This window comes from Sarcophilus harrisii, chromosome 5 (assembly GCF_902635505.1).
Source record: "Sarcophilus harrisii chromosome 5, mSarHar1.11, whole genome shotgun sequence".
Lineage (NCBI taxonomy): Eukaryota > Metazoa > Chordata > Mammalia > Dasyuromorphia > Dasyuridae > Sarcophilus > Sarcophilus harrisii.
This window is the reverse complement of record NC_045430.1, coordinates 92,742,587-92,756,301: the sequence shown is the minus strand read 5'-3', so window position 1 is coordinate 92,756,301 and position 13,715 is coordinate 92,742,587. Positions and strand designations below refer to the sequence as shown.

Genomic DNA, 13,715 nt, shown 5'->3' with positions numbered 1-13,715 from the left:
CTTCCATCAACAGTAAAGTTCTTTCCACCCCATTCATACTGTACCTAAATTCATTCCTCAAGGGGTAAAAAACTCCCACCCTCTATAATCAAACAATCAATCTATCATCTATCTAAACCTACAAAAAAAAAAAAAAAATACACACACACACACACATACATACATATATGTGTCCTTTATCCTATCCCCAAAAAAATTTGTCCTGGAGGGGAACTGAAATACCATTGCCAAGCAAAGGTGATGGACTAGGAAAATATGGAGGGCTTGAGGGATTGGAAATTTGGAGGGAAACAAATAATTAGGTTTAGGAGTACTAAGACAGAAAGATGAAATAAGAGATTCAAAGTGCTTAGTTTAAAATTGTGGCATATGATTATGATGAAGTACTATTATGAAGAAATAATGGTGGGGACAGAAAGGGAAGACCTATCTAAAGTGAAATAAAGTAAAATGAAAAGAATCTGGGAATCAATGTGCACAGTAACTGCCATGTTGTAATAATGATCATCTGTGAAAGACTTTGCTATTCTGATCAGTACATTAGTTTGATCCAAGACAGTTCCAAAGGACTGGTGATGAAAAAATATTATCCACTTCTAGAGAGAGAATTAATGAACTCTGAATGCAAATTGAAATATAATTTTCTCACTTTATTTTCCTTGCTTTTTTTGAAATACGGCAAATATAGAGATATATTTTGCTTGATTTCACACATTTAGTTGGTATCATATTGCTTGCCTTTTCAGTGGATGTGGAAGAAGTTGGGAAGGAAGGAAATAATTTAGAATTAAAAATTGAAAAAGAAAAGAATTCTAAAAATAAATTTAAAATTTAGAATTTTTTAAAGTGCTTGAGTCTATACTGCTACTCCTTAGCTATCTTTTCAAAGGTTTATACAATCCAAATTTATCACCTAATCCAGATCTGATAGCTATTATCTCCTGGCACAAAGTACATTTTTCCTTTGTTCTCAGTGGATTGGTTCACAATCTCCCTCTCTATCCTAACTCCCATCTCACACTAGGGGAGACTTTCACTTTTATATTAATGTTCCCTCATGCACTCTAACTTAAGATTTTATCAAGTTATTCAACTTCCATGATTTATTCCATCATTCTAACACAACTACACATAAAACTGACCATATTCTTGGTCAGCTATTGCTAATAAATGTTCCATTTCCATTACCAAGAACTCTGAAATTCCTTTCTTTCCATAATCTCTCTTTAAAAACAAAACAAAACAAAACATTTATTAAGTACTAAGTGCGAGGCACTGAAATAAGCACTGAAATAGTACTTCATCATAATCATATGCCACAATTTTAAACTAAGCACTTTGACTCTCTTATTTCATCTTTCTGTCTTAGTACTCCTAAACCTAATTATTTGTTTCCCCCCAAATTTCCAATCCCTCAAGCCCTCCATATTTTCCAAGTCCATCACCTTTGCTTTGACTACACTTTCTTCTCTCCCCAGTCTTGATCTCTTATTGAACTGATTCAAATCTATCTTCCACTTAAAAATCCTTTGTATCTTTGTCCTGTCACTGCTCACATCTTGCTAATTCCCACTTGGTTTGTACACATCATTTGTCTTCTCTTCAGGAAAAGAAGGAAAAAGGATACAATTGGTAGTTTTGTCAGAGGGGAGTATGTGGAATGATAAGAACTAAACCTAGGGGTAAGTGATTTGTTCCTGCAATTTCAACCTGAGACTAAATGCATATCCAGGGGAAGGAGTGGTCATGGAGATGAGGCTGTGTTGCTTGCAAGAACAAAAATGAGCATCTTCTTGTCACTCAACCAAAGCAGGGAGAAACATTATTCTGTTGCTCTTCAGTAATACCTTCTAACAGTAAAACAAGCAGCAGTTATGGATAAGTCTGAAGCTCTCTCACCCAGATGCAAACTGGGGAGGTCAGAAGCTTGCAAAACTCAGACTAAACTAGTGATAAAACTTTGCCTTAGATCAGAACATTCTGGACACACTAAAAGTTTTCTCACTTGACTGCATTACCTTGGAACTTTTCTGGCTTCTTCACTATGTCCCAGCATCCTATACCTTTCCTAGCACTTCCCCTCCACAATTAGATTTTTATGTTCATTGAGGGTAGGAACAATCGTTTTTTTAGTTTGTATTTGTATCCCCAGTACTTAGCATAGTGTCTGACACATAGTAGACACTTCATGTTTATTAGCTGATTGAGATTCTAGACCTTGGTCACTGGAGATCTTTTTTAAAATTAATTTTTTCTAATCTCCAATTTTTCCTTCCTCCCACCCCCCCAACCCTATCTCCACTGAGAAAACAAGAAAAACAAAACTAGTGGAAGCAGCTAATGGATTAAGAATTCTGTTCAATAAAAACTTTTGGGAAAACTGGAAAGTCAAGAACTTACAAAATCAAGAAAAAACAATTCTAAATTGACCATGTCTCCTCCACTCCCTAGCCTACAATGTTTTAATCTACACTCTGAGTCCATTATCTCTCTATCAAGAGGCATGAAGCTCACTTCATCTTGAGTCCTCTGGAATTGTGGATGGTCACTGTGTTGAACAATTTTTAAGTTTTTCAAAGTTCTTTGTCTTTGAATATTGTTGTCATTTAAATTATTCTCTTGATTCCACTGTCATCTCTCTGTATCAATGTTTTTCTTGTTTTGTTTTGTTTAGTTTTTTAAAAGACTGAAGCCCTTTTATTTGTTCCCCATTAGGCAGCAAGACCACTGAAGGGAATAAGCAGTCATCTCACCCCTCTCAGCTGAAGAATTTGCTCTCAGAATCAGAAATCTCGTTAGCAGCGTCTCATGTTAACTGACAATTTCAATGTTTCAAAATTGGAAGGACTCTGATTTAAGACCCTATTTAGTGAAATTCTCACCTGTTACTTGAATTTACATCAATTCAAACTTAAGCATTCACACAGTAAATAAATTAATAGTTTTAGATTGGGCAAGAAAAAGCTTTTTTCTTCAGCATTCTTCACTAAACCAGAAAACTTCAGGACCCTGAGTGGACACTAGTTGGGGATACTAACTCTCACGACTTATTTTAAAAAGGATGAAAACAGATTCTTTTAGCAGAGACTGACCAGGCAGATTTCTGAACTAAAACTACTACTAAAAAGAGAGAAGCATTTTGATATGCTGTTCTTTGGAATTCCTATAATTAAAAAATAAACACATTATAACTATTTCATAAGAAAATACATTTCAGTGTGCAACCCATTGCACATGGAAATTGGAGGTGAAAGATAAAATGCAAAAGAAATATGAAAATACAGTTCTTTAAATATGGCAATAAAGTTTAACATGGTGATACAAAAATTAACATGAGTAAAATAAATGCTGTACCAATGTTTATTCCCATATTTCTCCAAAATAATCCTCTTCATTATTTCTTATAGCACAAGAGTATTCCATCACATACATATCACAACTTGTTCACTCTTAAATTGATGGGCATCTCTTCAGTTTCTGATTCTTTGCTACCATAAAGAGAGTAGGAGTTGTACATATTTTTATATTTGTGGATCCTTTTCCTTTTTTTTCAAATCTTTTTGTGGGTTAGGCTAGTACTGGTATCATAGGTCCAAAGGTCTGTACAGTTGAGTGGCTTTTTGGACACAGTTCCAAACTGGTTTTCAAAATGGCTAGACCAAGGGCTCTACCTAATTACCAATTTGACAGATGTGAAGTGGAACCTGTTTTATTAAATAGCATCATTATGATTATTAGCAATTGGGAACTTTTTTTCAGCTTCTTATTTTTAGCTTTAATTTCTTCCTCTAGAAACTGCCTATTCATGTCCTTTGACTATCAATTGGAGAAACATACTTATTCTCATAAACTTGAATCAGTTCCTTATATATCTTATTTATCAGAAAAACTTGCTGCCTCCATATTTGCTTCTCTTTGTTTCCACAAAAACTTTCAAATTTTATCCATAGTATGCTTTATCATCTGTGATCTTGTTTTTTATTTCAACACAAACTCTTCCCTCTCTATAGGTCTGAAAGATTATTTTTTCTTGCTTCTTTAATTTGTTTATGTTACTCACCTTTTAAACCCTAGTTATGTACCCATTTGGAGCTCATCTTGATTCAAAGTGTAGGTTTTTGGTTTCCACCTACTTTCTGCTGAACTGCTTTCCAGTTTTCCCAAAAGTTTTTATTAAACAGAATTCTTATTCCACTAGCTGGGATCTTTGGTTTTATCAATGTTTCAATAATCTATTTCTTAACTAGCACCAAATTATTTTTGATTAATGACTTGTAGTATATTTTGAAATCTGATACTGTGAAGAACCCCCTTCCTTAACCACTTTTTAAAATTCTCTTGAGATTCTTGATCTTTTGTTTCTGTAGAGGAATTTTCTTATTATTCTGATTCTATATAATCCAATCCATTCACAATTTACTTGGTAGAGAACTGAATAAATAAATTAATTTAGGAAATGCTGTTCTTTTTATTATATTGAATTAACTTATTCATGAGTAATTTATATTTCTTCAATTATTTAAATCTGTCTTTGTTGTTTAAAGAGTGTTTTGAAATTGTGTTCATATAGTTCCTGTGTCTTGAGACATATGGACTCTCAAGTATTTTATACTTTCTGCACTATTTTAAATGTAATTTCATTTTCTATCTCTTCCTGCTAGGTTTTGTTAATAATGTTTTTTGTTGGAAATGCTGATGACTTATGAGAGTTTATTTTATACTCCATTATTTCAGTTAGTTTACTAGACAACTATCATATCATCTTCCAAAAGTGATAATTCTGTTAGCTATTTTCCTATACTTATTCTTTTTATTTCTTTTTCTTATCTTATTGCTATAGTTACCATTTCTATCTTTGTGATGTGTGCTTAATTAGCCTCCTTGCTAACAGTTGATTTAAAATTTTTACATGAATATTGGTAGTTTTCTTTTTCTATTTTCACTTTTCCTGCTATAGCTATCAAGACAATATTTTGTATCAGAGAAGAAAATCTGATAGGATCCCTCTTATACTGATCTTTTTTCAGCTTATATAGCATTGGAATTGTTCTTAATTTGATTAATTGTAAAAGATATTCTTGCTTTCTACATTTCTTTGTGAGGTTTTTATGCTATAGGATCAATTTTTGTGAAAATACAATACATAGAAACAGGTATACTTTCTATTCCCATTCAATATTAACCATATATCATACCTAAATTTTATCATACCTAAATTTTCTAAAATTCTATTGAAGTTCTTTTGTTTATTTTAATATTTAGCTCAGGGGTCCTCAAACTACGCCCGAGGACCAGATGCAGCAGCTGAGGATGTTTATCCCCCTCACCCAGGGCTATGAAGTTTCCTTATTTAAAGGCCCACAAAACAAAGTTTTTGTTTTTACTATAGTCCAGACCTCCAACAGTCTGAGGGACAGTGAACTGACACCCTATTTAAAAACGTTTGAGACCCCTCGTTAGATTTATCTAGGACTAAGAGAAGATAAATTGAGATTCCCTATTATTATAATTTCACTATCTCTCCCAGTAACATTTAACTTTTCCTTTAAATATTTAGATTTTTATGCTATTTGGTACATACATATTTAGTATTTATATTAATTTATTATCTGTGGTACCTTTCAACAAAACAATTTTCCTACTTATCTCTTTTAACTAGGTTATTTTTGCTATACTTTTGCCTGAAATAATGATTGCTACCCCTACCTTTTTTACTTCAACTAAAGCATAATAAATTTTGCTCCAGCTTTTTATTTTCATTCTGTGTGTATCTTTCTGTTTCAAGTGAATTTCTTGTAAACAACATACTAATGGATTTTGGTTTCTAATAACCAATTTGTGTTGAGTTTTTCACTCAAAATCAATTATGACTGCTAAAGCTCTATTGCCTTCTATCCTGTTCTTTTATGGTTTCCCATCTCTTTGTTTCCTAACCCACTTATTTAAGAAATTATTTGAGTAATACTAATCCCTCCCTTAACCTACCTTCCCTCATATTCTATCCTTTCCCTTTTCTCTGTTTTCTGTTTTTCTGTAGAATGAAATATATTTCTTTCTTTCTTTTTTTTAGTACATATTGCTTTATTAATGATGTTGGGAGAAAAAAAAATCAGAGCAAAAGAGAAAAACCATGGGAGAGAAAAAAACCCCAAAAAACAAAAAAATAAGTGAACATAGCATGTGTTGATTTACATTCAGTCTCCTTAGTTTTTTTTGTTTGTTTGTTTGTTTGTTTCTGGATGCAGATGACATTTTCTGTTCAAAGTCTATTGGAATTGTTTTGGAGTAAAATATATTTCTGTACCCAACTCAGTGTGAATGTGTGTGTGTGTGTGTGTGTGTCTGTGTGTGTGTGTGTGTGTATTCTTCCCTCCTTTGACCAGTTCAAATAATAGTTAAGGATCAAGAGTTGCCCAGTCCTGACTTTTTCTCCTTTTTTGTATAGATTTCCACTTTTGAATCCCTAATATGAGACAACCCTTAGAAAATAGCTTTGGCATGGCAAATGTGGAAATTTGTTTTGTATGACTATATATATTCGTAATAGCTTTTTGTTTTCCTTGTCTTCTCATTAGGAAGAGGGAAAGAGAATCAACTGAACCACCTTGATGTATCCTTAAAACAGATATTTAGACAATATTATCTCTAAGGCCTCTCTAAACTTCATGAATAGGATAATCCCTAAAAAAGTGAGATATCTTTACACTTCCTCTATGCAAATGACTCTCATATCTATTCATACAGCCCTAATCCAACATCACTGTCAATTATATTCTTCAAAATATATTTACCAGAGGCATCTCAAAATCAGCAGATCAAAAACAAAACTCACTTATCATTCCTCCCAAAATCACCCCTCTTCTGAATTTCTCTACTACCATCTAAGATAACACCATCCTAGTCCCCCAGGTTCTCAAACTCAGTGTCATTCTCTGTTATGGGCCAGAACTCTGAAACAAGGTTTCTTTTAAGATGTTAAGTCAGTGGAATTGATAAAGACAATGGTTACCTAGTTTAGCATGGTGATTAATAGTTCTCTAAGTTCAGTATGATTGATTTAATCTTACAACAAATAATGGTTTCCTAGTGATATAATGATTGGTTTATACTCAGTGTAGAGCAGATGAGCAAGGGTCAGAGTCAGATTCATTCAGAGCCAGAGAAGACAGCACTGGAGACAGGAGCTCAAGCTCTCAGAGCCAAGGAGAGAGATTCATTCCATTTTTGGTCAGGCTCCTGGTGGCTGGCCTCCTGCACTTCCCCCACTGAGACTAAGGCCGGTCTGAAAGGTTCTCCAGAAAGTTGCCCAGCCCCAGACAAGAAGACATAAAGAATTTGAACTTTAACACCTGGCTATTCTTGTGATGATTATTCAACTGAAAAGAAGGCTGCTCCCAAGACCTCCAGAAAACCAAGAACATTACAATTCTCAGTTCCTCATTCTTACTTATCCCGTATGGTCAGTCTTACCTATTATGTCTTTACAATATCTCTCATATAATTTCTTCCATTCTACTCATACAGTTACAACCCTACTTTAAAGCCTTTATCACCTCTCCCCAGACTATTGCAATACCTTTCAATGTAGTCTCTACATCAAGCCTCTCCCATAATCTATCCATATAACTGGAGCTGCCATATAATTTTCCTAAAGTGTAGATCTGATTATTTTACACTCCACACCTCCCTCTCATCTTCAGCTCAACAAACTACTCCTCTAGTAAGCATTTAAAGTTCTTCACTAGATGATTCTTTCCTATTTTTCCAATCTTTTCATACATTTTCCCCTCTCCATATCCCGTGATCTAGTCACTCTGGTCTACTCCCCGATTCTCACACACAATGGTATACCTTTCACTTCTTATGCCTCTGCACTGGATGTCCCTCATGTCTAGAATGCACTCCTTATCTCTTCCTCTGAGAATTTCTGGTAGACAGTAGCTCTTAAGCTGAGTCTTGAGGGAAACCAGAAATTCTGCTTCTTTGTAGATTTAAATTGAGAAACTACTTAGTAAATGATTGATAATGAATTACTAGGTTAGCATCTTTAATCTTAGCATTTTATAAAATATACTTCTTGGTCTCTTATTTTCAAACATGGTAATATTTGTTCTAAAAAACTTAGTTCTTTTGGATGATTATCAATACTTACTTGGAGAATATTTCTACAATAGCAGATGACTTGTTCTTATTGACAAGAGAAAGTTCTTTGGCAGTGATCCTCAAAGACTGTGAAGTCCATTGTCGCCTGCTAAACGGAGCTGGGTCCATCTTGTTTCAAGATCCTGAAGTTCCCCTGGAATAAGGAACATTACATGATCACTATAGCAATACCACCATAGACTGACTTGAAGGAAGCTGGACAATATACTCTAAAAAATACTGTATAAAGAGTTAGGAAACTATACATATACACACACGTATATGTATGGATATATGTATGTAGGTAGGTATGAATCTTTAGGATCCCTAAAGCACTATCTAAATGTGAGCAAGTAGTAGTATTAGAAGTCACCTTGGCACTTTTGCTAAGTGATACTGGATACATCATTTTACCTCTTTCTAGTATACTTCTGCATCTGTAAAATAAGATGATTGAATTAGATGCTCACTTCTGGTCCAAAAATTCAATACTTCTGTGATTCTAGAATTGGACCTTAATGCAGACACTGACTGTGCCATTTTTCCTTTATTCAATGTGAAAGGGTTGTTTTCATAATCAGTATCTAAAAAAAATTTGTCTTCAAGATAGGTACAGTAGCACAAAACATGTTGAACCTACTTTCAAGTTTTGTCTGCCTCTTCTCCACTAAGACCTCCAGGAATTCCTTATATAGGTACACTGGTTCTACATGTGTTAGTTAATATTAGCTTTGGTTATAGCAATTTTTTTTCTCCTTCAATTGTTTAAAAAATAAAGAAAAACAATTTATCTTACATTTAGCTGATAAAAGTTCTATAATAGCTTATCATGTTCCACTATTTTCTAGAAATCCTTCTACCATTCCTCCATAATTAAATGTGTATGAACACTAAAAGCAAAAACAAAAAAAACACAGGACAGAATCCCTCATAGCAGCAGACTCATTACTAATTACTTTTTTAAAAAAAAATTAGTTTAATTTTTGTACTGGTAAATCATTAAAAATCTTCCAAATAATGAAATAAAAGTTGGAGTTCTAACTTGTCACAGTGAGATGAGATAAGAATAAAGTCACAAGGACTCAAAGATAAAGATGTAAATTTAAGTAGTTTATGATGTTCAGCAGGATAGAATAGTTTTCTAAAATTTATGCTTTAGATGTTTAGATGTTATACATATTAATAAAGACTAAGACAATTTAATACCATCATACAAGTTCTATGTATTTATGAATCTAATTTGCTCACAATTGTAAAGTTGAATTTAATTCTAGTTCAACTTCTCATTTTATGGATGAGAAAGCAGAGGTTAATTGTAGAATGGGTAGTAGGCCAATTTACAACTCTATCAATAATGTATTAGAATTCCTGTTTTCCCAAAGCCTCTCCATTTATTTTCATTTTCCTTTTTTAGTCATCTTTGATCAACTTTTCTACTTTTTAAAAACAAGTACCAAATAGTATTGATGATTTCTCATTACTAATGTATTTAGAGAGCTGATATTGTGAGGCCTCATTTCCTTTCACATAACTTCCCTTAAGAATCTTGATCTTTTTTGTTCCTGTTGGATTTTGCTTTCTAATCCACTATGTTACCTCTCCATTTTGTGGAACATCCCATTTATATTTATGGTTATTAATTGTGTATTTCCCTTCATCAAATGAAGTAGCTAAGTAGCACTATGGGATAAGAATTCTGCATTTAGAAGCCAAAAAGACTCATCTTCATGAATTCAAAATTGGCCTTATATAGTTACTGTGTGATCCCAGGCAAATCAATTAACCCTATTTGCCTCAGTTTCCCTAACTGTAAAATGAGCTGGAAATGGACACAGCAAACCACTCCTGTTACTTTATAGTGAAGGTAGTGAAAGAGAAGAAACGTGAATAAAGTCCCAATTGAAGAATTAACACTGGAGAGATGAACAAATAGAAGATGATACTCATCACCTGAAAGAATTATTGCAGATCCAGAAACACCCCTAAATTCAACCCCAAAAAAGAATGACATCACAGATTTAAGTTGAATCTCAGAGGAAAAAGAAGGATTGGGTTGCTTGCCTGTATTAGTGGAGCCTGCCTTTTTGCTTCTGTCTTTTGGTGTGGTTTTGGACTGGATGAAGGCATTTACTAAAGTTTCTCTTTCTTGATTATTATTAGGTCTAGTTTAATTTTTAGTGTTTTGCTGGAAGAGGTACATGAGAGCTGAGGTGCCTATCTCCATGAATGGAGATTGCTTGAAAGCAGTCATCTTAACTGAAGTCCGGAAGACTTTCTTCCTTTTTTTTCTTTTTTTTTTTTTTTTACTATTTTTAAATTTTTCTCAATTACATGAAAAAAAAAGTTTAACTTTAGTTTTTAAAATTTTGAGTCTCAAATTCTCTCTTTCTTAATCCCCTTTCCCTTCCTTGAGAAGGCAAGCAATTTAATAGATTATACATGTGCAGTCATGTAAAACATTTCCATTTTAGACATATTACCAAAAAATAAAGAAAATTTTTAAAATAATGCTTCAAACTGCATTCATAATCCATCATTTCATTTGCTGTTGGTGGATGGCATTTTTTATTCTAAGTCCTTCATAATTGTATTGGGTCGCTGTATTAATGAGAGTAGCTGTCAAAGAATGACATTCTTTTTTTCTTTTTTTTTTTTTATTATTATAGCTTTTTATTTACAAGATATATGCATGGGTAATTTTTTTAGTATTGACCTTCTGTTCCAACTTTTCCCCTCCTTCCCTCTACCCCCACCTAGGCGGCAGGTAGACTAATACATGTTAAATATGTTAAAGCATATGTTAAATACAATATATGTATATATATATATATCCATAGTTATTTTGCTGCACAAGAAAAATCAGACTTAGAAATAAGGTAAAAATAACCTGAGAAGGAAATAAAATATACAAGCGAACAAAAACAGAGGGCGTGGAAATGCTAAGTTGTGGCTTATACTCATTTCCCATAGTTCTTTCGCTGGTTGTCTTCATTGTTGAACAAATGGAACTGATTTTGTTCATCTTATTATTGAAGAGAGCCACAGAATGGCATTAATTCTTAACAAAGATGCCATTTGAAAGAGTCCTGAAATGTTTTAAATAATCACATTTCTTCCTTTTGCAACTAATAATTCACAAAACATTATTTATCAACATTTACTAAACCTGGCTTAGATTAAATCAAAATAAGCAACATTCAGACACAATTTGGCTAAAAGAAAATTCAAGCTTTTACACTGTATAATTATGTTTCCAAAACTTGTGTGAGTAAAATTCTTGCCAGTTCTTCCATTAAGGTCAATTCTGGGTCAAAAAATTTCTTTGCAGAGTAGTCTATTGGTATAATGATTACCGATGGGAACACAAGACACATGCTGAATGCAAATTTTAAAAAGTGAAACTATTTATTTATGAATCAAGATGGCTTCAATATGAAGAATAAAATATATCAGTCACCAAAAGTTTAGTTACACTAAAAAACTAAGGATTTTTAGCAGGGATGGGAGCATGATATTAGTGGAAGAAGAGTTGGATTTGGAGTCACAAGACCTGGATTCAAATCCCATCCCTTTCACTTACCATAAGTCACTTAGCCTTTCTGTGTCTTAGAATCATAATTTAATTAAGGGAATTAGATTAGATTAAAACTTCTTAAACTGTGGGTTGTAACCCCATATGGGTTCACATAACTAAATGCTGGGGGTCACAAAAAATTTGGCAAAAGTAAAAGCTGTCAAATATTTCACTAAGATTTAATTCTTTAAATAATAATAAGTACATCCATCTCATTAGTATGCAAACTTGTTTTTATCTTTGATAAGTGATAAAATTATATGTATATCTAAGAATTGTTTAAAAATAAATTTCTTTATGATTATCAGTAAATGTTTGATTTGTATAACATATCTGGGGTCTCGTAAAAATGTATCAGGAGAAAAGAGGCAATGAATGAAAAAAGTTTAAGAAGCCCTGGATTAGATGTCCTCTAATGGTGTCTTCTAGTTTATGATTCTATAATCTTATGAACTCTATTCTGAAGTAACTTATATAATTAGAAACAAAACATATTGTCTATCAATACAAGGAAAGTTTTGGGTGAAAGATCTGGGTGAAAAATGGCACATTTTGTTTTCTTTTCAACAGCCCCATATTAAAATGTTAATAGCTTACATTTATATGACACAATGATTCTCAAAGCATTTTCATATGAATTAACTCATTTGTAGTACAATTATTATTACCCCTTTTTAATTATTTAGGAAGTTGGATTAAGTGGCTGACTCGTCTAAGTTTAATTGGCTAATAAGTGGCAGAGCATCAAAATTTAATCTTCTACAATTCTGCCTGCCAGTACAATGCATTTTCTAAAAGAACATATAGAAGTTAATCTTCTTACATGAATATACTTAAGACTACTATTGCAGAATCCCTCCCAAATATTATGTCTTTGCATTATTACTTCTAGTATTTGAGGCAATACATTGGTACCAATAATAACTCCCATTCAGTATTATTTGATGGTTTACACTTTCATGAACCTGAAATAGGTAGTACAATTGATTATCCCCACTTTACAGATGAGGAAACAGGCTTACATTCCATGTTCTGAAACTTGAAAAGAAAATTCAAGCCAATAAGCCAAAGGGATGGAAAGATCTTAAAACCAAAATTCTGGTAATACAAATACAAATGATTTCAACCAGAGTATGTGAACAGAAGGTAATTGGTAGATTTTAATAGGGTACATGAAAGAGATGGAATTGAGTAACTATAAAATAATAAAAGACTAAGATCCTTTAACATTAACGGCAAGTAGTTTAAAATGCAGTTGCACTGGAGACTAAATAACTAACATTTAGTGCTAAAAGGTTTTTTAGTGGTATTATAAGAGAACGAAAAAAAAAACAGCAATTATTTGTGTTCACAAAGTTTTTAAAGGATGTTTATTTTAAATGGTACATCTTTATATCTATGGTAAATGATTTAATTATTAACCTATTTTTACAGATGAAGAAACTGAGACCTTGGAAAAGTTAACTGGGTTTCCCACAGTAACTCAGTTAATAAGTCTGAGTGATATTCAAAACCCAGACTACTTGTTTGGAGAAAGGGCAAAGTAAAGAACTTGTTTTCTCAATCAAAGAGAGTTCCTCGAAGACTAGAAGAACAAGTTAACAAGAAAATGAAAGGCAAAATACATAATTTGTTAAAGAAAAAAAAAATCTAGTGGCCCTCTAGGCCAATACTGATTACACATATATCCTAGAATACTGAATGAACTGCTAAGTACTGCATAATAAACTGGAGAAATAGGTATTTTGAAAGTAAAGATAGGAAAATGTTCCACTTTACAAAAAGGTGAAAGTCAGTAAGGAGTTAAATCAAAATATGAGTTGATAAGCTTGACTTTCTCCATTTAGTAATTCATAACAGAACTTTATCAGAAAATGGGTTTCAAACATTAAGATAGTGATCACTAAAAAGATGGATTAAGCATAATTCATGTTAGAGTTTTTCCTATTTGGGGGAGGGGGTCAAGAAAGGAATGCAGTGGACACACTGTATATCAATT

General features: G+C 32.8%; 1 protein-coding gene across 3 annotated transcripts in view; it reads right to left on the bottom strand.

Annotated features, from left to right (window-relative positions):
• The window catches only part of LIMA1 (LIM domain and actin binding 1), a 106,970-nt gene that overhangs the window by 52,531 nt on the left and 40,724 nt on the right, over positions 1 to 13,715 (bottom strand). For all 3 annotated transcript variants that reach the window (XM_003770886.4, XM_031937915.1, XM_031937914.1), the window contains exon 2: positions 8,153 to 8,296. In XM_003770886.4, coding sequence (XP_003770934.2) covers positions 8,153 to 8,271 — 119 coding nt within the window. In that variant the 5' untranslated portion in view covers positions 8,272 to 8,296. The remainder of the gene's footprint in view (positions 1 to 8,152; positions 8,297 to 13,715) is intronic.